The 22,306-nt window shown below is 47.2% G+C and overlaps 2 protein-coding genes across 2 annotated transcripts in view; one reads left to right on the top strand and one right to left on the bottom strand.

The window, feature by feature from the left end:
• The window catches only part of TRAPPC3L (trafficking protein particle complex subunit 3L), a 175,673-nt gene that overhangs the window by 9,115 nt on the left and 144,252 nt on the right, over window positions 1-22,306 (bottom strand). Inside the window, exon 5 of the mRNA XM_075340034.1 lies at window positions 4,178-4,363. Within this exon, the coding sequence (XP_075196149.1) occupies window positions 4,178-4,363 (186 nt within the window). The remainder of the gene's footprint in view (window positions 1-4,177; window positions 4,364-22,306) is intronic.
• The window catches only part of CALHM5 (calcium homeostasis modulator family member 5), a 42,499-nt gene continuing 26,957 nt past the window's right edge, over window positions 6,765-22,306 (top strand). Inside the window, exon 1 of the mRNA XM_075340033.1 lies at window positions 6,765-7,304. Within this exon, the coding sequence (XP_075196148.1) occupies window positions 6,765-7,304 (540 nt within the window). The remainder of the gene's footprint in view (window positions 7,305-22,306) is intronic.

Below are 22,306 nucleotides of genomic sequence, written 5' to 3'. Positions count from 1 at the left end.
GGGACCTTCTGCCCAGATCATCAGCAGTGGGCAGTGACCAAAAGTTCTCGCGTGGCCCGACCCGTGCGCCGGAGCTCGCAGTAGCACCATACTGGGATAGGGAGCCGGTACGGTTGGGCCCAGAAATCGAGGAAAGGGAAAGGAAGAAGGCGGAGTTGGTGGCCCGTACGATCCGGGAGAAAGAGAGCCTCCGTCAGGCAATCTTCCGTGTCCGGGGCCCGCTGTATGAAGGGCAGGTGAGGCGGTTTGATGTCCGCCGGGGCTATAGTTTCATCTATGAACCGGGCCTGGAGGCCGAAGTCTTTATAGCCCGGCGGGATGTTAATGCCCACCTGCCAGAAGAGCACCCAGGCCGTAACCTGATGCCAGGAGACCTGGTGCAATACACCCGGCACTGCGGGGAGAGGGGGTGGTTTGCATTGGACGCCAAGCTGAGGGGCAGCAATGAGGCCCGAGTGTGTACCGTGCCCCCTCCCCAGCCGACACTGAGGACTTAGAATAAGGGCAGCGGAATGCCGTTGTCACCATCCCCGTTGGGACCACCACCGTTTAAAGTTTGAAAAGTTTGAAAATGATAAGTGAATGATACCGTGGAAAAGTCACCTGATTTGCACCTGATTGTCAACTTTGATTTGGAACCGGTCGTTGCCGGCAACTGGTCCCCGTTGGGACCCCCTTCACCATGTTACATAAGGAACTCCTTATGAACAGGCCCGAGAACTAGTAGGGCAATCACAAACTTGTGGCATGTAAATAAATAATGTTTGTTGTGGCTTTCCGGAGAGGCAGATTGGAGGAAGGGCCCGCAGTGGAGCAGGCTGGGGCCCAGCCACCACCGGAACCGGTGGCGATCCTCTGGGGGTTTTAGGGGTTCCCCATGGACGTGGGTCCCCTGAAAAGGACAGAACCCGCTCGGGCAACTTGTGCAGGACTGGGGTCAAGGGGTGCTGCCTGTTTGCTTAGGGGCAGCATCAGGGCCAGGTTGCTTGGGTGGGAGAGAGCGGAAGCCATAACCGTAACGTTTAAGTAAGAGTACCTCCCAATGTGGGAAGATGTTATTATAATTGTATGTGTGTTACCGTTTTCTATCTTTTTCAGTTGGTGAAAATAAAACCGGTGATGGACAGGCAGCCCGCGGACGGTCTGCATTTAACTAAGGGGGAATGTGGCGCCCTGGACAAGCCAGGGGCCACAGAGAACAACACCCGCACACCCCACACTCCCAGCAGGCACACTGAAGTCAAACACAAAACCCTTGTTGCCTTCCTCCAGGGGCTGATGTCCACACCAGGGGGTGGAGCCAGGTGGTTGGTCTCCGCCCACCGAGGAGTTCACAGTCCTGGAGGCAGGAAGAGAGTTAGATTAGTTGTGGAGGAGCAAGTGTGAGGAGTCAAGTAGCAGTCGAGCAGTCTGAAGTGAGTCCGGGTGTGTGGCCTGGACAGAGCAGCAAGGTTGGCAGACGGTGGTGACCATCTGCAGGAGTGACCGATTGGAGTCTACCGTAAGGACCGTGGATGGGCGGTGGCCCGGCGGTACCGGACCGGTACACAAAGAGAAGTCAGCACCATCTGGCAGGGGCTTATGGACCCCGGCAAGGCTAGGAGTCGCCGTGAATTTGCTGAATTCGTTAGTGAAGGGAACCTCCTGGGTTTCCAAACAGCCAAGTCCCGACAGAAGGCAACAGTCCAACCAAGTGAGGGAGACACCGCCACCGCCAAGGCAACCGTTTCTCAGGGCCAGCGCCTGCGGGCAAAAGGGGCTCCTCCGGCCTATATCCAAGCCGGGGAGCGGGTTACCGGTGGGAACCCATTGGAACCATCTACCGTACATAGGTGCAGGGAAAGGCAGTCATCACCAACCTGCTGGGAGAAACAACACCGCAGCCACCTGTGGGTCCCGTCCATCCAGCCGCTTGTTTTACCGAGAACTGTGTCCTCGTCATTGGCTGAGTGAGTACCACCGTGCTGTGCGGCACAGCGCTGCTCCCGCGATCCTGCACCTCACCAGGCCCTATAGCCCGCCTGCCATTCATCCCTACCCCATCACCGGGCCCCGGGACAACCAACCCCCTACCCACGGAGGGGAGAAATAACAACCAAGCTGCTCCCTGTCACCGCTCCCGGGATCCCCGTCCAGAGCAGCGGTGGTGTCACCAAAATCACCACAACCGTGGGTGGCGTCACGGACAATAATCAAAAACCCCCACAATCAAAAATCCTCCTTTTCACTCACGGGCGAGGAACGCCGCTCGAGTCTCCGGTATCCGGCCCACCGCTCGAGCCACCACCGAGCAGCAGCAGCCGCAGCGGCAGCCGGACCCAAGCAGTGGGAGAGCACAGCGTCCCCTCCTCCGCCCGCGACATTAGGTGCTCTTTAAAACTTGCTTCATTTTTAACCACAATATCAATGAAGGCAGAACGAACCAGATTAGACTTGATTAATTTTTAATAGTTGAATCTCGTAACATTGCACTTTACCCTTTATTCAAAGTCTTCTCATTCTTAAAAATCATGGCATTTTTAATTTTATTGCGTGTAGTGCTTGTTGGTCAGGTTTCCTAGGCTAGGAGTGCATGCTTGCATGGTCTACATTTTGGAGCCTGCAAGTGTTGCTCTGTAATTTTCTAGATCGCTGGATCCAACCAGCTTAAGAATCCATGTGCTCCAATGATCCTGCATAGGCAAAGCTGCTTCTACTAGCAGGATTGGATGGTGCACAGTTTGGAACAATGGCGCAACCGTGTTGCTGGTCTGAACTGTCAGTTTTAAGGACTGCAATGTTCATGGCTATGCAAGAACTTGGGTGGCAGGAGAGCTGTGTTCTCCAGAAAAAAGATGATATAAGCTCTCTACACGCAAAAAAAGATTGATTAGACTGAGGGCTAACACAGTAGAGTATGAAATGTTGCCAATAGTAATCATAAATTTGTTTTATAGCTCATGACCATTTCATAGAAACCGGCTAACAGATCTCTGGACTTGGTTTCTGGAATAGAGGGTTGTTGTGATTGTGGCGCCCCTGAGGCTTCAGTCGCCACAGGGTACTGCACCTCGGCTGAGGTGCGGTATTCATCCCGGGTACAGAGGAGGTCATTGCCGGTAACCACCACAATCCACACAACACACAGTCAGTTGCCCTCCCACTAGGACTGGGTTAGGGTAGGATTGTGGGGGTGGCCTTTACAAGTTATGGGGCCTCCTGCCCACTAGTTCAGCAACCAGGGGGGGGTGGAGCATCTTCAAGGGGGAGTAAGGCGACAGACACACACACAGACGGATAGACACAGACACAGGGAGAGAAGACGGTCGCTGAGGAGAGAGCTGAGCCATAGCTCCCTCAGGACCGAGCGCAGAAAGCAGGGTGCGGAGCCCTAGACTGCGTGGGTACTGCAAGTCCCACCAGCAGAATCCGCCAGGCAGGAGATTGCAAGTCTCCTGGCCCACAAAGTGTCTGGGGCACAGTAGCATACTAGAGCCAGGAGCCGTGACAAGAGAGCGGCACCAGTAAAGGACTCTCGCTGCCTTCCATACGGGCGAGAACTGGAGCCAATACAAGGCAGATGGTCTCAGCGTAGCTTCAAGTCACAGGGACCCACACATCACAGCGCAAGTAGGAAGGACTCACAGGGAGAAGCACCGGCCATGACCTCTGAACTATCCGAGATCGGCTGGAGCCCATGACAGTGGATCCAGGCACTCCAGAGACGGTGATACTTCAGTGAGTAAAGAACTTTGACTGCAACCCCTGTGTCGTCCAATCCTTCCCGCGCCCTACCCTCGCCTAAGCTGCACAGCAGCAGGAGACTACTACTCCCAACATCCCTGGGGCCTGAGCTCTGCCTGTGGAGAGCTGCACCAACCGAGCTGCGCTACTATCTGCCCCAGAGGATACCTCCCGCAGCAGCGGCCTCCCATATTAGCCGCAAACCACAGATGGCGTCACGAATACAAACTCTATCTCCCCTGTAAATAACCCTTTCGTCTTTATTGACACCGCCGGGGTTATGGAACCAGGCCTGGCCAATGTGACATCCCACCCCGTCATGATATCTTGGAGAAACCTGGAAAACATGCTGATCGAAATATTTTAAGATGTGATACAGAGCAGAGCAATGTATAACATTCATGAGCAATAATAATAGGAGTAATAATAATAATAATAATAATAATAATAATACCATTTCCAGTGCTCCTTTTAAGACTCCAGTAAGAAGGTTACAGTAGCTCAGAGATGATCTGCCAGTGGGAAGTTCTTCAACAAAGTCAATCAGTGGATTTTTATCCAAAATGAGAGAAAATCCATTTCCATTATCATTACCCCCAATAGTAGAAGGAGTAATACCAAGGTACATTTTGAAGGCCACCTGTGTAAATAAATAGTCAATGTAATGCACAAAGTAATGTAACAAAGTAATATCATGTTGCAAACAACACAGAAATTATGCACATGTGAGGGTGGCAAGGGACTGTAGTCGTGGGCAATGGCGAGCCCCTGCCTCTGGGCAGTGCTTCTTTTCGGGGCTGCACCCCTGCCTTCTCCACAGTGCAACAAGAGACACTAAAACGCCACTTCTCCGGGATTAATTCAGACACGGAGTCCAGTATCATGTTCAACACTTAACTAAAGAACTCACACAGTGTACTTGCATCACATTTATTGTGGGAACGAAGCTTAACATTACAGGCTTTTTACAGTTTGGTTTCTTTCTACAGCTTTCTGTGGACTGCTCTCTCCTGTAAATCACTTCATCTACTTTAGGATTGTTTCTCTTCCCCAGTAACACCACAGTGGCAGATAATGAGTTCATAGTGTCCCACATGGATCTAACCGCGCCCCTGGCACAGGGATTTGTTTCACCACCAGACGGGGTTCCTTCACCACTGTCTCCATGCTGACCCATTCCCCCAGGTCTATGTTATCTCTCGCCGAGACCGATCCTACTCGAGTCAGTCGCTTCCCAGAAGTCCCATTAGAGCAAATGTGCACTATATCTGACCCCAGCTACTGAAGAGTTTCTTTCCCACTTGCTCCGGACTTCCTGGGGAGATCGTGAGGGTCTGCCCAAATTAACACTGAACTTCCACTCGCTATACCTACCCCAAAGTACAGCTTCTTCACTCTACTCTCTGATGTCCCTATCTGACTACAATCAGGAAGCTCTCACTGCTCGTCCCCTTACTGTGGGTCGGCCTCTTCCCTTTAACTCTCTCAGCCCTGTCACTACACCTCAGCTGTAAGCTGACATCTAGTGGTGGCTGGCAAACAATGCACCTGAAAGCACGCATATAAATACAATTTCCCAATAACACACATACATTAACTATGACATCTTCAGGGGGGTTGCAGGGCACCAGACATCCTCCTACACAGACAGTAGTATTACAGTCCTGGCATAAAGTGTACATTGTTGTCACAGTAAATGGATAAAGCACACCATGATGTTACAGTTACAAGAACAACCTATTTAATAAAATACAGCACAGGGATTAAACAGTTATGTATAGGACAATGCTCACAATTATGTGTGGGAATTATATATAGATGTCCCACCCATACAAGGGTGTGAATGAAACATCAGACTGTACTCGGATGATATCTGAGTGCCCTGCGATATACACACAGGCTGCCAATGGAGGAGATGGGATGATTAATCCCTGCCTCTTCTCCGCAGCTGTGATCCGATTGCAAGGTCGGATTACAGTATAATGACACTTGGCTCACGCTTGCAACAGAGCAGGAGCCAAGAGTCATTAGCATATTGCATCCGATGCACTCACATCAGATGCCATACGCTGGTGTGACTCTAGCCTAAAAGTGTATTCTGGTTCACACATAGAGCCCTGTGTGAGCCATCAAATCCTAATCACCATCACATGACACAGAAGGAAATCGAAACAGTGCTGGAAACCAGGGAAGATGGTGATCGCTGACTATATTAACACACTTACCCTACACTATCATTTAACACAAAACACTACAATTTACCCAGATTTAAAAAATAAAAAAATTAAAAGCAGTGCTTCATTAAATCCTAAATGCCCACAGCTGAAGTCACAAGGGGGCATACTCTATATACATTTACATCTGTTTGCATTGCGTTAGACTAATAAATTGGGACTTTTCAAAGAATTCTGGTGAAAACACTTTGCTAAATTGGAGACTAAGTGAAGAGTAAAAAAAGAAAGAAAGCACAACTATTTGTAATATAAAAAATAATGGTAATAAAAACATTTTATTACCTTTGTATTATATTGCTAATTAATCTTATTAATATTATTGTATCCTTATTGTTTTATCCCCATGTATTAGTGGGATTTTAGTGGTTGAAATTGTATTTGATTTAGCTGATCCCACAGTGCTTAACCCTTTCATGTCCTATGATCACATTCAGCCCTTGAAGTGCTTGGTCAGGTATAGGACAACACATGTACATGAGTGAAGTGATGAGTTGCATATATCCTAAGATTAAAAAAAATCCTTGTGGCGACACATCATCATTTAGCCCTGCTCCATAATTCAATATACTGCATCTATAAGTCGTATTAGTACATGGTGACAATACAGTCACCAATTAAAAGTCAATGTATATGCTATACAACACGTTTCATAGGCGCTTGAGGGATAGCTTTACTGCACGGTGTCATCCGGTCTGTATACCTGAAGACTTGACAAACTGGTTTTTGCTTTGAAATTCTTGCTGGCAGAGAGGCATATATTATGTGAGGACTGACTCTTTCTCATACAGCATTTTCACTGTAAACATCATGGACATCTTGAATAAATTGTTCAAGTTTTGCTCAGACAAGAAATCTGCCATCGGGTATGGCTTTTTGACCCTCCTCACTGTTGGCGGACAGCAGTTGTTTTCTCTGGTAGTTTTCCAGTGCCCATGCTCTGAAGATAACTTGATGTATGGATTTGTTTTTATATTCGCTCCTGCTCTAGTTCTTATGATCATTAGTTATTTTCTCAACAGTAGAACTTGGAAATTTTTCACCGGATGTTGTCTCAATCCAAAGAAGATGTGCCCCAATGGTAACCGCTGCCAGGGGCTTTATGTTTTTTTACAGCTGACACTGGATGCTTTGATAGTTCCTGTCATGTGGATTTCTATAGCCCTACTTCATGGATCTTTCTATACCTGTGCAATGAGTGGATGGCAGAACCCAGAGTATATACAGCATCTGTGTAGGAACAAATCCGAACAGTGTAAGGCACAACTCTACAAAGTGACCTGCGGCAAAGCACCAATGCCCGCCAACGATATTCAGGAGGTCATTCTGGTTCTTCAAGCCCCGGCTCAGGTGTGTTAAAAAACCTCTTAACGTACAGTCAATATATCAAATGGTTTAGTGTAACTTATTACAACATCATAAAGGGTTTTTATGTATTTTTTTTATAACAGAGTTGGTAAAACTACTACATTATCATAACTGAAAGAGTTTCTATTCTGACTTGGGGTTGTGCTAATTAAAGAATTGGTAGGGAGAAGGTAAAAGTCAGAAAGTCAGTGTTGTTTCTTTCTAAAGACATGACTCATAAGATTCTCACTCCTGTCATCTTCCACTGATTGCTGACAAGCGATGACATGAAACACTTGTCTGCTACAACATGACATGTGAAGGTTCTTGCTGCTCTTCATAGTTGGGATCACAAAAGCAGTTTTGTGGATTTAGTGCAGTTCTGAATATTAAAGCCAGAGGTTTATAGAAAATCAAGGAGAAATATCAGTCTTATCTTCATACGACAGAAAAGGTCAAAGTTATAATGAAAATATTAAGCACTCATGTATAATCATTCTTCTGTCTCTGTGGTAATACATAGAGAGTAGTGGTACATGCAAGAAATAATGGGAACATTTATCAATAAATGTGTAACAGGATTATAGAGCACAAGAAGCATATTATAGAGCACATGGCAGGGGGCTTCATACTGTCTGAATATTAAACTAAGAACCTCATATTCATTTTTGTAAATTTTTACAAAGCGGCATTAGACCAATTATTTTTGGATGTGTAATCCATGTCTTTCTCTACAGCTAATATATTGCATGTTATGCAGTCTTTTTTTTGTTTCACTTGTACCAACACTCCTCCCATTTGGCCCTGGCATTTTTAATTAGTAGGAGACTGTGTAGGGCGTCAAGGCTATGCCCATCCCTGCAGAAGTAGCCATCACACAGTTGGGTTACAATTAATGTGTATGCTGTGTATTAGTTTCTGTAATAGGCCACCAGGTGGCAGCATGTCTTAGGGACAGACGTTCTAGTACCTGGTTAGGCAGGCAAAGAGTTAAAGAAGAGGAGGAGAAGCTGACATATAAAAATGATAATTTGCATTGGGGGTAGGAGAACCCCCAGGAGTAGTGACAAAGAGAAGTCCCAAAATTGTGTATTCTGATCCTAAGGGTCACCCCTACAATCACAGACATGCGGGATCTTGTGTGATAAGGATTGGCTAACTGCGTCCCCAGAAGTGGGGTATAGTCAGGTCGATCGGGGAAAGGCGTCCGTTTCATCCTGGATTCAAAACCCAAAGATTCCCTTTGTGAGACCGAAGGTCAGTTGCACCCTCAGGTGTAGGGTATGTCTGGTTCGTGGTCTGAGCACGGACGGAGGAGTGTCATCATGCATGGTCCTACATATGCGCAAGCAGTCCCTGTGGGTGGCATGGAGTGGCCTAAAAGACTTTATGATTTGGTCTATACTAGAGTGACGTTAAATGGAGGGATGAGGGGCCTAGTGGTGTCCTATAAAATCCAGGTGCCAGAAAAACCGTCGGCCATTAAATTTAATACTAATGTGGAGTGGAGAAGGAACCCCTATGGGACCATGAATGGTGCCTGTGCGCTGGTGAATGCCATTAAAGTTGGGAGGAAGAGGAGACGTGATACAAACAAATGCTGTAACCATTGAAAAGAAACCAAGTAAAGTTATGTTGTTTAAGAAGAGAACTGTGTTGTGGTATTTATTGTCTTGAAGAGAAAGTGAAGCACCAACTGGGCTGTGCACAATCCATGCTTTAAGTGGCGCAGCGACGGGGAAGCATTGGGTTAATGAACGGCTGTGCTGCAGCCTGTTGACCTCTGAACACACAGGTACCACTGCCTGCCCCGTGCCAGCTACAAAATGGCATAGTCGGCAGGATGGACTCTCGTGCCTTGGCCCTGCTGCATGGCATTGATAAAAAGAAGTATTCCTGTCCGTGTGCGGCTGAGAACAGTCAAGATGGCGGCGGTTGCCAGGGAAGAGCGACGAGCTCAGCATGGGCGGAGCAACAGTGCAACAGCACGAAGCACTGGCCCACCCTCTGGAGGTACAGTGACTGTCGTCAACCCCGGAGGGTGAAGTCTGAGAGAAAACCCCAGCCGCAGCTATACCACAAAATGCGGCTGGCGGTAAGGAGAAAAAGCCGGGTGCAGCCAAAGAAGAGGACTGCACTCCCACAGGAGTGACCAGGGACAGGGGATTTCCAGCCTGTACCCTGGAAATCAGAGGCAGCAGGTATGCGTACAGAGATGGAGAAAAGGCCTGGACTCGAAACCGTGCGCGAGGCCAGGTGGTTGGGCCAGCGCTCCCATGGTAGTGGAGGTCGAGCGTGGGAAGCACTCCTGGATCAGAAGATGGAGCGACGCCCGGGCGGACTCCAGGACTGACTTACGGAAGTGGTGAGCCCCGCGGAAGGGAAACCAACAGCCCCTGTTAGAATGGTGGCGCGGGAATACCTAACGTGCGTGAAGCAGTTGAAGCAGCCCGAGGGAGGTGCTACCACTAGTCGTTTTACTCATAGTCATTTTGTTTTTATGAACTACGATCGTGGGTACGCCTTTCTGAGAGGAAGGCAGTGAGGACAAGGTCTATTTGAATGCAGGATCTGTGGATGACGGGCCTCCAGTCAGGTACAGCTCCCGTATGCGGTTCATCAAGTAGTAGGGGCCGTGCGGGTGGTTTGTGGTGACCGCCTGGGTGGTTGGTTATATCTTGGCTCAGAAAGGAGTGGACATGGGAGAAGTGCCCCGGCAACGGTCCAATACACCAAGTGAGGACGCTGATAGCAAGGACTCCATCACCTGCAATTCCGTCCCGGATGGATGTAGGAGATGTGTCGGCCACTACGGCGGTCTTTGGTATCTCCCAGGGTGATAATGCGCTGGTTAACTTCCATCTGGGCAGTCAGGACTGAGCAGGTGGTCTTTTACGGTGTTCTTTTAGTCAAACATTTACCCCTGTTTGTTCCTACCCACGTTAGCCCCCCAAGAACTGGCAAACTCAATGGAGATGGAGGACTGTGAGCTGGACAGTTACGTGTTATGCAATGTTCAAGAAAAGCACTCGGAGGTGGAACTGTGTAGCTCCGTGAACTCTGAAATAACAGTATCGGTTTTGGTTTATTTTTCGTTTTATATTTTTGCGGTTTCCGCGTGGCATAATGCCAGAAGACAGACTCGGTCTTATAGGCCATGTTACTTCTATTAAAGTTTTGTTTGCATTGTGAAGTACTGGTGTATTCATATGTATATTTGTGATGAGACGTTGATGTGTTAGGGAAAATTTAACTGTCCATTTTTTGGACCCAGCCGCCGAGAATAATGACCTAGACCCCTGGTGCAGCTATGGAATGCTGCTTGGTAAGCGGTGTGGTATTTGCAGGGCTGGGTGGTGACGAAAGAATGTGTGTCGTCCCCTGTGTGAAATCGGCTGTGATGGTTTAGCTTAAAGAGGGGGGAAATGTAGGGGTGGCAGTGCTATGCCCATCCCTGCAGAAGTAGCTGGCACATGGTTGGGTTACATTTAATATGTATGCTGGGTATTAGTTTCTGTAATAGGCCACCAGGGCAGGTGGAAATGTGTCTTAGGGACAGTAGTTCTGGCACCTGGTTAGGCATACAAAGAGTTAAAGAAGAGGAGGAGAATCTGGCATATAAAAAGACAGGTTGCAGTGGGGAGGGTAGGAGAGCCCCCAGGAGTAGTGACAGAGAGAAGTCCCAAAATTGTGTATTCTGATCCTAAGGGTCACCCCTACGATTGCGGAAATGCAGGATCCTGTGCGACAAGGATTAGCTAATTGCGTCCCCAGGAGCGAGGTGTCTGATTCTTCCTGGATTCCAAACCTAAAGATTCCCTCTGCGAGACCGAAGGTGAGTTGTGCCCTCAGGTGTAGGGTATGTCTGGTTCCTGGCCTGAGCACGGAGGGAAGAATGTCGTCATGCATGGTCCTTCATATGCACAAGCTGTCCCTGTGGGTGGGATAGAGTAGACTAAAAGACTTTAGGATGAGGGGCCTAGCGGTGTCCTATGGAACCCAGGTACCAGAAGAACGGTCGGCCGTTAAATCTAATACTAATGTGGAGTGGAGAAGGAAACCCTATGGGACAACGAATGGTGCATATGAGATGGTGAATGCCATTAAAGTTGGGAGGAAAAGGAGACTTGATACAAAGAAATGCTGTAACCATTGAAAAGAAACCAAGTAAAGTTATGTTGTTTAAGAAAAGAACTGTGTTGTGGCATTTATTGTCTCAGAGAGAAAAGTGAAGCACCAACTGAACTGTGCAGAATCCATCCTTTAAGTGGCGTGGCGACTGGGAGGCATGGTGTTAAAGAGAGGCTGCACTGCAGCCTGTTTACCCCTGAACACGCAGCTACCACTGCCGGTCCCATTCCCGCTACAACTGCAAGAGGGTTTTGTCTATTTTTTTTTCTAAGTTTCCAGTCTGAGAATTAGTGGAAGGTGAGTTTTTTAGCTTCTTTCACTTGGTGTAGGTGCTATGTGGCAACCATTGTTGCTGTATTGATGTGCGTCTGTGAGGTGGAGTGGCCTGGAGTCATGGGTGTTTTGAGGTACATGGTCGCCCACCCTGCTGGTGCACTATTGCTGTGGCGGTGGTTGGTGCACCTTTAGGGCTTTGCCAAGTTAGTGACCTATTGAAAGATTTACATAGTATTAGGCATCATAAAGTCTTATCAGAATGTTAAATGCGAAGAACCTCATGCTCAGTTTTGAAAATATTTGCTTAATGGAATTAGATCAATGTAGGGTTTTGCATGTGCCGTCCATGTCTTACTATACAGCTATGATATATTATGAAGCACTCTATATCTGCACTACACAGTGGAACCTTGGATTTACGAGCATAATTGGTTCTGGGAGTGTGCTCTTAAACCAAGTTACTCATATCAAAGTAAACTTTCCCATTGGAAATAATTGGAATGCAGACAATTCGTTCCACAACCTAAAAATGTTGACTATATTTATACAAACTTATTACAGTAATACAAAATAATGTAGTGTATTCATATAAATTATTACAGTACAATAATACAAAAATCTGTACAGTACAGTAAAAAAACAAAAAATTAAACTGCATGTTAGCTTTCAATAGAATTGTTAGTGTGCGAGAGGTACAGTATAAGCAATGTGCTGCACTGGATATCAATAAGTACAATACTGTATCCACAAATGCAAATTGATAGACATGCTATATAGTATATTCTGTACTGTACAATGGTATACTGTATACAGTACATATGTACAGAAAGTTACCTCCAGAGCGGGTCAGAACGCCATGGATGGTCAGAACCGGAAGCGTGCATGGTGAGTATTTGCTCTTATTGCAAATCATTGCTCTTAAACCAAGTCACAAATTTTTAAAAATCTTTGCTTGTCTTGCAAAACGCTCTCAAACCAAGTTACTCTTAATCCAAGGTTTAACTGTTTTTTTTTGTTTTTTTTTTTTACTTTTCTTTTCCTGCTTTTGAAAAGTGCCGAGAAAAAAAAACTTACCATCAAAGTACTCATAGTCTGGAATGTTCAATATTGTAGAATTTACAAAGACAGAAAATGGCAAACAATTTAGTGCAAATCAAAATCAGCTTACAGCAAGCATAGACTCCATTTTCTCTCTTTAAGACTGTTCAAGATTTGGAAAATTTACTAGGAGGCAAGCACCTCTTTGGGGTAACTTACAACAATGTACTTTGGAATAAGATTGGTGTATGAAATGCCAGTCTTAATGAAGACCATGGGTGGGCCCATTGACATACATGCCAGTTACACTCATGTCAAGTATACTATATTGTTGTTGCCAAACATATTTTATTGGATCCCTCACCAGGGATCTTTTAATTGCCAATCATATGTCTGAATCTTTACAACACTAAAGAAAGCTTTATAAAAGCTCAAGCAAGTGGATGGGATTTTATGATCGCTTGCTAACATCACTGTCAATGACCATACACATAGAATGATAAATCAGGGTACCGCTCAAGCTCCCTTCTCCCCTTTTTTTTGCAGAAAACTATCTAACAGCAGTCTACCATTTCGGGTGCAGTTTGTTGGATGATCAGCTTGAACATTTGCCCCTATAAAGCAGAATTTCCAATTAGTGGTGCAGGCCTAGACAACACCTCCTCACTAGTGATGAGCGAGCATGCTTGTAACTACTCGGTACTCGCACGAGTATCGCTGTACTCGGGCTGCTCGGCGGGGACCGAGTAATCTCGCGATACTCGTGCTGTACTCGTGGTCTTCATTTCTGCATGTTGGCGCTCTTTTGAGAGCCAGCCCTCATGCAGGGATTGGCTGGCAGACCACTGCAATGCCACAGCCCTGTTAGTTGTGGAATTGCAGTGATTGGCCGGCCTGCACAGCGTGACCGAGCCTTTATACCGGCCGGCGCGCTGTGCTCTGCTCACAGCTATCCAGACAGTCAGTGCAGGGAGAGTGTCGCTGATTCAGGGAAAGCTTTGCGGCCCTTTATAGCTTTTTCAGTTGCAGGGCTGCAAACAGTGTGACCAAAAGTCCTTCTCAGGACTATTCTAGTTGTATACAGGCAGGCAGGGTATAGCCAGGTCGGAGTACAGTAGCAGAGTCCTTCTCAGGACTATTGTTGCTATATACAGGCAGGGTATAGCCAGGTCGGAATACAGGCTAGTGACCAGAAGAGTCCTTGTCAGGACTATTGTAGCAGTATACAGGCAGGCAGGCAGGCAGGCAGGGTATATAGCCATTCCTAGTGGTGACCGTATACCAGCCTTCATCATATCTGGGGCTGGTGTACACAGTGTAAAACAGTCCAGATAGTGTCAGACTTCTCAGTAATTGTCGCTCCTAAAAACCAGTTAGGTTCTTATTGCGTCCGTGCTTGCATTTAAAAACAGCACGTGTGTGTCTGTCGGTGGCAGCGTACAGGTGCGCGTTTTGCACAAACAATTATATAACGCACAAGTCTAGTGTATAATACACGTCAGTCAGCAGTGTCTGATAGTGTCAGACTTCTCAGTAATTGTCGCTCCTAAAAACCAGTTAGGTTCTTATTGCGTCCGTGCTTGCATTTAAAAACAGCACGTGTGTGTCTGTCGGTGGCAGCGTACAGGTGCGCGTTTTGCACAAACTATTATATAACGCACAAGTCTAGTGTATAATACACGTCAGTCAGCAGTGTCTGATAGTGTCAGACTTCTCAGTAATTGTCGCTCCTAAAAACCAGTTAGGTTCTTATTGCGTCCGTGCTTGCATTTAAAAACAGCACGTGTGTGTCTGTCGGTGGCAGCGTACAGGTGCGCGTTTTGCACAAACTATTATATAACGCACAAGTCTAGTGTATAATACACGTCAGTCAGCAGTGTCTGATAGTGTCAGACTTCTCAGTAATTGTCGCTCCTAAAAACCAGTTAGGTTCTTATTGCGTCCGTGCTTGCATTTAAAAACAGCACGTGTGTGTCTGTCGGTGGCAGCGTACAGGTGCACGTTTTGCACAAACTATTATATAATGCACAAGTCTAGTGTATAATACACGTCAGTCAGCAGTGTCTGATAGTGTCAGACTTCTCAGTAATTGTCGCTCCTAAAAACCAGTTAGGTTCTTATTGCGTCCGTGCTTGCATTTAAAAACAGCATGTGTGTGGCAGTCGGTGGCAGCGTCAGGCTCCATATTGTCCCTGGATAGAGACGTGCATGATGGCCTGTAAACATGAAGTGCCCATTGTAAGGAAGTGGGTCTATTGTAGTATAGCCCTTAGGCAGGGCAGCCAAAAATTGGGAGGCTCCACATTGTCCCTGGATAGAGATGTGCATGAGGGCCTCAAAACATTGTTCCCATTGCAAAGGAGCGGGTCTCCTGTCGTTGTAATGCCCATTCAGAAAGAATGGGCGAAAAAATTTACCACTGGGGGTATACCTGAAACAACGGCTTAACTATTGTAACGGTCACCATGATGGCGCATGAGGAGAAGGAGGAGCAGTCCAGCGATTAGCCAAAGTCCAGAAGTGTGTTACCATGGGTGAGTGGAGGTACATGGCAAATCCCCGTTACAAACTTTAAATTCCGCTGTAATTTGCTGTTGGTGTGTGTGGTGAAGTCTGGCCAAATCCAACCCTTGTTCATCTTGATCAGAGTCAGCCTGTCAGCATTTACAGTTGACAGGCGGGTGCGTTTATCTGTAATGATTCCACCTGCGGCACTAAAAACACGCTCTGACAAAACGCTAGCGGCAGGGCAGGCCAGGACTTCCAAGGCGTAGAGAGCCAATTCATGCCACGTGTCCAGCTTGGATACACATTAATTGTAAGGCACAGAGGAATGTCGGAGTACAGTTGTTTGATCTGCAAGGTACTCCTTGAGCATCTGGCCAAACTTAGGATTTCTTGTGTCACTACCCCTCACCTCAGGGGCTGTGGTATGTGAGGGGCTGAGAAAACTGTCCCACATCTTAAAGACTGTTCCCCTACCTCTGGCGGATTGGACTTGTGCCCCTCTCGGCTGTACGCCTTGGTTGTCCAGTGATTCCTGACCTATGCCGCTAGCGTTTTGTGAGGGGAATGCTTTGCCTACTTCCGTGACTATGGCCTTCTGGAACTGCTGCATTTTGCCTGACCTCTCCGCCTCGGGAATAAGAGACATAAAGTTCTCCTTTTAGCGTGGGTCTAACAGTGTTACCAACCAGTAATGATTGTCGGCCAAGATGTTCTTAACTAGAGATGAGCGAACCGGTCGCGGTTCGGCTCGAGGTTGGTTCGCCGAACGGACCTCCCGTTCGAGTTCGGTTCGTCGAACGTTCGACGAACCAAACTCGAACTGCATAGGAAACAATGGCAGGCAATCACAAACACAGAAAAACACCTAGAAAACACCCTCAAAGGTGTCCTAAAGGTGACAAACAACTCAAACACATTGGAAAGTGACAAGGACATATACTCATGCGAAAACAAAACAGCTGGACAAGGAAAAAGAGGAGGACACACAGATATAGGCATGGCACGCCCTTCTAAAATCATGTAAAACACCGCAAGGTGACTCCAAGCGGAGTCTCCCTTTTTTCCAAAAATTGGGCCACACACACACCCACCCCTTCAGTGGTAGCAGTTGTGCCCTAGTTGTACACTTCACAGCTACATTTGCATCAAGCACATTCAAAAATACGCCATTCTTATCCGTCCCCAGGATGACACCGGGGTAGGTAGCAAAGTCTTTCCTGATCCCAGCTCTGTTCATCTTGGCTTCTTTTAAAAACAATGTAAGCAAGGGTTACTCCAAGCGGAGTCTCCCTTTTTTCCAAAAATTGGGCCCCACACACACCCACCCCTTCAGTGGCAGCAGTTGTGCCCTAGTTGTACACTTCACAGCTACATTTGCATCAAGCACATTCAAAAATACGCCATTCTTATCCGTCCCCAGGATGACACCGGGGTAGGTAGCAAAGTCTTTCCTGATCCCAGCTCTGTTCATCTTGGCTTCTTTTAAAAACACATCAAGCAAGGGTTACTCCAAGCGGAGTCTCCCTTTTTTTCCAAAAATTGGGCCCCACACACCCACCCATTCAGTGGCAGCAGTTGTGCCCCAGTTGTACACTTCACAGCTAGATTTGCATCAAGCACATTCAAAAATACGTCATTCTTATCCGTCCCCAGGATGACACCGGGGTAGGTAGCAAAGTCTTTCCTGATCCCAGCTCTGTTCATCTTGGCTTCTTTTAAAAACACAGCAAGCAAGGGTTACTCCAAGCGGAGTCTCCCTTTTTTTCCAAAAATTGGGCCCCACACACCCACCCATTCAGTGGCAGCAGTTGTGCCCTAGTTGTACACTTCACAGCTACATTTGCATCAAGCACATTCAAAAATACGCCATTCTTATCCGTCCCCAGGATGACACCGGGGTAGGTAGCAAAGTCTTTCCTGATCCCAGCTCTGTTCATCTTGGCTTCTTTTAAAAACACATCAAGCAAGGGTTACTCCAAGCGGAGTCTCCCTTTTTTTCCAAAAATTGGGCCCCACACACCCACCCATTCAGTGGCAGCAGTTGTGCCCCAGTTGTACACTTCACAGCTAGATTTGCATCAAGCACATTCAAAAATACGCCATTCTTATCCGTCCCCAGGATGACACCGGGGTAGGTAGCAAAGTCTTTCCTGATCCCAGCTCTGTTCATCTTGGCTTCTTTTAAAAACACATCAAGCAAGGGTTACTCCAAGCGGAGTCTCCCTTTTTTCCAAAAATTGGGCCCCACACACACCCACCCCTTCAGTGGCAGCAGTTGTGCCCTAGTTGTACACTTCACAGCTACATTTGCATCAAGCACATTCAAAAATACGCCATTCTTATCCATCCCCAGGATGACACCGGGGTAGGTAGCAAAGTCTTTGCTGACCCATGACTTGTTCATCTTGGCTTCTTTTAAAAACAATGTAAGCAAGGGTTACTCCAAGCGGAGTCTCCCTTTTTTCCAAAAATTGGGCCCCACACACACCCACCCCTTCAGTGGCAGCAGTTGTGCCCTAGTTGTACACTTCACAGCTACATTTGCATCAAGCACATTCAAAAATACGCCATTCTTATCCGTCCCCAGGATGACATCGGGGTAGGTAGCAAAGTCTTTCCTGATCCCAGCTCTGTTCATCTTGGCTTCTTTTAAAAACACATCAAGCAAGGGTTACTCCAAGCGGAGTCTCCCTTTTTTCCAAAAATTGGGCCCCACACACACCCACCCCTTCAGTGGCAGCAGTTGTGCCCTAGTTGTACACTTCACAGCTACATTTGCATCAAGCACATTCAAAAATACGCCATTCTTATCCATCCCCAGGATGACACCGGGGTAGGTAGCAAAGTCTTTGCTGACCCATGACTTGTTCATCTTGGCTTCTTTTAAAAACAATGTAAGCAAGGGTTACTCCAAGCGGAGTCTCCCTTTTTTCCAAAAATTGGGCCCCACACACACCCACCCCTTCAGTGGCAGCAGTTGTGCCCTAGTTGTACACTTCACAGCTACATTTGCATCAAGCACATTCAAAAATACGCCATTCTTATCCGTCCCCAGGATGACACCGGGGTAGGTAGCAAAGTCTTTCCTGATCCCAGCTCTGTTCATCTTGGCTTCTTTTAAAAACACATCAAGCAAGGGTTACTCCAAGCGGAGTCTCCCTTTTTTCCAAAAATTGGGCCCCACACACACCCACCCCTTCAGTGGCAGCAGTTGTGCCCTAGTTGTACACTTCACAGCTACATTTGCATCAAGCACATTCAAAAATACGCCATTCTTATCCATCCCCAGGATGACACCGGGGTAGGTAGCAAAGTCTTTGCTGACCCATGACTTGTTCATCTTGGCTTCTTTTAAAAACAATGTAAGCAAGGGTTACTCCAAGCGGAGTCTCCCTTTTTTCCAAAAATTGGGCCCCACACACACCCACCCCTTCAGTGGCAGCAGTTGTGCCCTAGTTGTACACTTCACAGCTACATTTGCATCAAGCACATTCAAAAATACGCCATTCTTATCCATCCCCAGGATGACACCGGGGTAGGTAGCAAAGTCTTTGCTGACCCATGACTTGTTCATCTTGGCTTCTTTTAAAAACAATGTAAGCAAGGGTTACTCCAAGCGGAGTCTCCCTTTTTTCCAAAAATTGGGCCCCACACACACCCACCCCTTCAGTGGCAGCAGTTGTGCCCTAGTTGTACACTTCACAGCTACATTTGCATCAAGCACATTCAAAAATACGCCATTCTTATCCGTCCCCAGGATGACACCGGGGTAGGTAGCAAAGTCTTTCCTGATCCCAGCTCTGTTCATCTTGGCTTCTTTTAAAAACACATCAAGCAAGGGTTACTCCAAGCGGAGTCTCCCTTTTTTCCAAAAATTGGGCCCCACACACACCCACCCCTTCAGTGGCAGCAGTTGTGCCCTAGTTGTACACTTCACAGCTACATTTGCATCAAGCACATTCAAAAATACGCCATTCTTATCCATCCCCAGGATGACACCGGGGTAGGTAGCAAAGTCTTTGCTGACCCATGACTTGTTCATCTTGGCTTCTTTTAAAAACAATGTAAGCAAGGGTTACTCCAAGCGGAGTCTCCCTTTTTTCCAAAAATTGGGCCCCACACACACCCACCCCTTCAGTGGCAGCAGTTGTGCCCTAGTTGTACACTTCACAGCTACATTTGCATCAAGCACATTCAAAAATACGCCATTCTTATCCGTCCCCAGGATGACACCGGGGTAGGTAGCAAAGGCTTTCCTGATCCCAGCTCTGTTCATCTTGGCTTCTTTTAAAAACACATCAAGCAAGGGTTACTCCAAGCGGAGTCTCCCTTTTTTCCAAAAATTGGGCCCCACACACACCCACCCCTTCAGTGGCAGCAGTTGTGCCCTAGTTGTACACTTCACAGCTACATTTGCATCAAGCACATTCAAAAATACGCCATTCTTATCCATCCCCAGGATGACACCGGGGTAGGTAGCAAAGTCTTTGCTGACCCATGACTTGTTCATCTTGGCTTCTTTTAAAAACAATGTAAGCAAGGGTTACTCCAAGCGGAGTCTCCCTTTTTTCCAAAAATTGGGCCCCACACACACCCACCCCTTCAGTGGCAGCAGTTGTGCCCTAGTTGTACACTTCACAGCTACATTTGCATCAAGCACATTCAAAAATACGCCATTCTTATCCGTCCCCAGGATGACACCGGGGTAGGTAGCAAAGTCTTTCCTGATCCCAGCTCTGTTCATCTTGGCTTCTTTTAAAAACACAGCAAGCAAGGGTTACTCCAAGCGGAGTCTCCCTTTTTTTCCAAAAGTTGGGCCCCACACACCCACCCATTCAGTGGCAGCACTTGTGCCCCAGTTGTACACTTCACAGCTAGATTTGCATCAAGCACATTCAAAAATACGCCATTCTTATCCATCCCCAGGATGACACCGGGGTAGGTAGCAAAGTCTTTGCTGACCCATGACTTGTTCATCTTGGCTTCTTTTAAAAACAATGTAAGCAAGGGTTACTCCAAGCGGAGTCTCCCTTTTTTCCAAAAATTGGGCCCCACACACACCCACCCCTTCAGTGGCAGCAGTTGTGCCCTAGTTGTACACTTCACAGCTACATTTGCATCAAGCACATTCAAAAATACGCCATTCTTATCCGTCCCCAGGATGACACCGGGGTAGGTAGCAAAGTCTTTCCTGATCCCAGCTCTGTTCATCTTGGCTTCTTTTAAAAACACATCAAGCAAGGGTTACTCCAAGCGGAGTCTCCCTTTTTTTCCAAAAATTGGGCCCCACACACACCCACCCCTTCAGTGGCAGCAGTTGTGCCCTAGTTGTACACTTCACAGCTACATTTGCATCAAGCACATTCAAAAATACGCCATTCTTATCCGTCCCCAGGATGACACCGGGGTAGGTAGCAAAGTCTTTCCTGATCCCAGCTCTGTTCATCTTGGCTTCTTTTAAAAACACATCAAGCAAGGGTTACTCCAAGCGGAGTCTCCCTTTTTTTCCAAAATTTGGGCCCCACACACCCACCCATTCAGTGGCAGCAGTTGTGCCCCAGTTGTACACTTCACAGCTAGATTTGCATCAAGCACATTCAAAAATACGTCATTCTTATCCGTCCCCAGGATGACACCGGGGTAGGTAGCAAAGTCTTTCCTGATCCCAGCTCTGTTCATCTTGGCTTCTTTTAAAAACACAGCAAGCAAGGGTTACTCCAAGCGGAGTCTCCCTTTTTTTCCAAAAATTGGGCCCCACACACCCACCCATTCAGTGGCAGCAGTTGTGCCCCAGTTGTACACTTCACAGCTAGATTTGCATCAAGCACATTCAAAAATACGCCATAATTAACCGTCCCCAGGATGACACCAGGGTAGGTAGCAAAGTCTTTCCTGATCCCAGCTCTGTTCATCTTGGCTTCTTTTAAAAACAATGTAAGCAAGGGTTACTCCAAGCGGAGTCTCCCTTTTTTTCCAAAAATTGGGCCCCACACACCCACCCATTCAGTGGCAGCACTTGTGCCCTTGTTGCAAACAGGATGTTTTGATTTGCATCAAGCACATTCCAAATCAACAAGCATTTACTCTCCCCAGGATGACACAGGGGTAGTAAATTCCTTCTGGATCCATGACTTGTTCATTTTGATGAACGTCAGTCTGTCCACATTGTCACTGGACAGACGCGTGCGCTTATCTGTCAGCACACACCCAGCAGCACTGAATACACGTTCAGAGACAACGCTGGCAGCTGGACACGACAAAATCTCCAAGGCGTAAGTTGCGAGCTCTGGCCATTTTTCTAGGTTTGAAGCCCAAAAGGAGCAAGGCTCCAGTTGCACAGTCATGGCATCGATGTTCATTTGGAGATACTCCTGTATCATCCTCTCCAGCCGTTGACTATGTGTCAGACTTGTTGTCTCTGGTGGCCTTGCAAAAGAGGGTCTAAAAAAATTATGAAAAGATTCCATAAAATTGCTGTTACCGGCACCAGATACGGTCCTACTGGTACGGGTAGACTGTTGAAGATGACGAGACCGTCCCATGTTTGTCAAGTTACAACTGGGAGATTCACTCCCTGCACCTGCACGGTTGTTTGGTGGAAAAGCCGAGCTAAGATCTAGTAACAGCTTCTGCTGATACTCCTGCATACGTGCGTCCCTTTCTATGGCTGGAATTATGTCACAAAATTTGGACTTGTACCGGGGATCTAATAGTGTGGCAATCCAGTAGTCATCATCACTTCTAATTTTGACAATACGACTGTCATGTTGGAGGTAGTGCAACAAAAAGGCACTCATGTGTCTTGCGCAGCCATGCGGACCAAGTCCACGCTGTGTTTGTGGCATAGAGGTGCTACCCGTTCTTTCTTCCTCTGACATCTGACCCCAACCTCTTTCAACTGAAATTTGACCAAGGTCTCCCTCATCCGCTGAGTCTTCCATGTCCATGGACAGTTCGTCCTCCATTTCTTCATGTTCTCCTGCACCTTGCTCAACATTTCGCCTGCTACTATGCGCCCTTGTCGATCCCTGTCCCCCTTGGTCCCATGCCTG

Source organism: Anomaloglossus baeobatrachus, chromosome 3 (genome assembly GCF_048569485.1).
Source record: "Anomaloglossus baeobatrachus isolate aAnoBae1 chromosome 3, aAnoBae1.hap1, whole genome shotgun sequence".
NCBI classification, from domain to species: domain Eukaryota; kingdom Metazoa; phylum Chordata; class Amphibia; order Anura; family Aromobatidae; genus Anomaloglossus; species Anomaloglossus baeobatrachus.
Note: the sequence above shows the minus strand (reverse complement) of the source record. Positions and strands in the feature narration are given on the sequence as shown.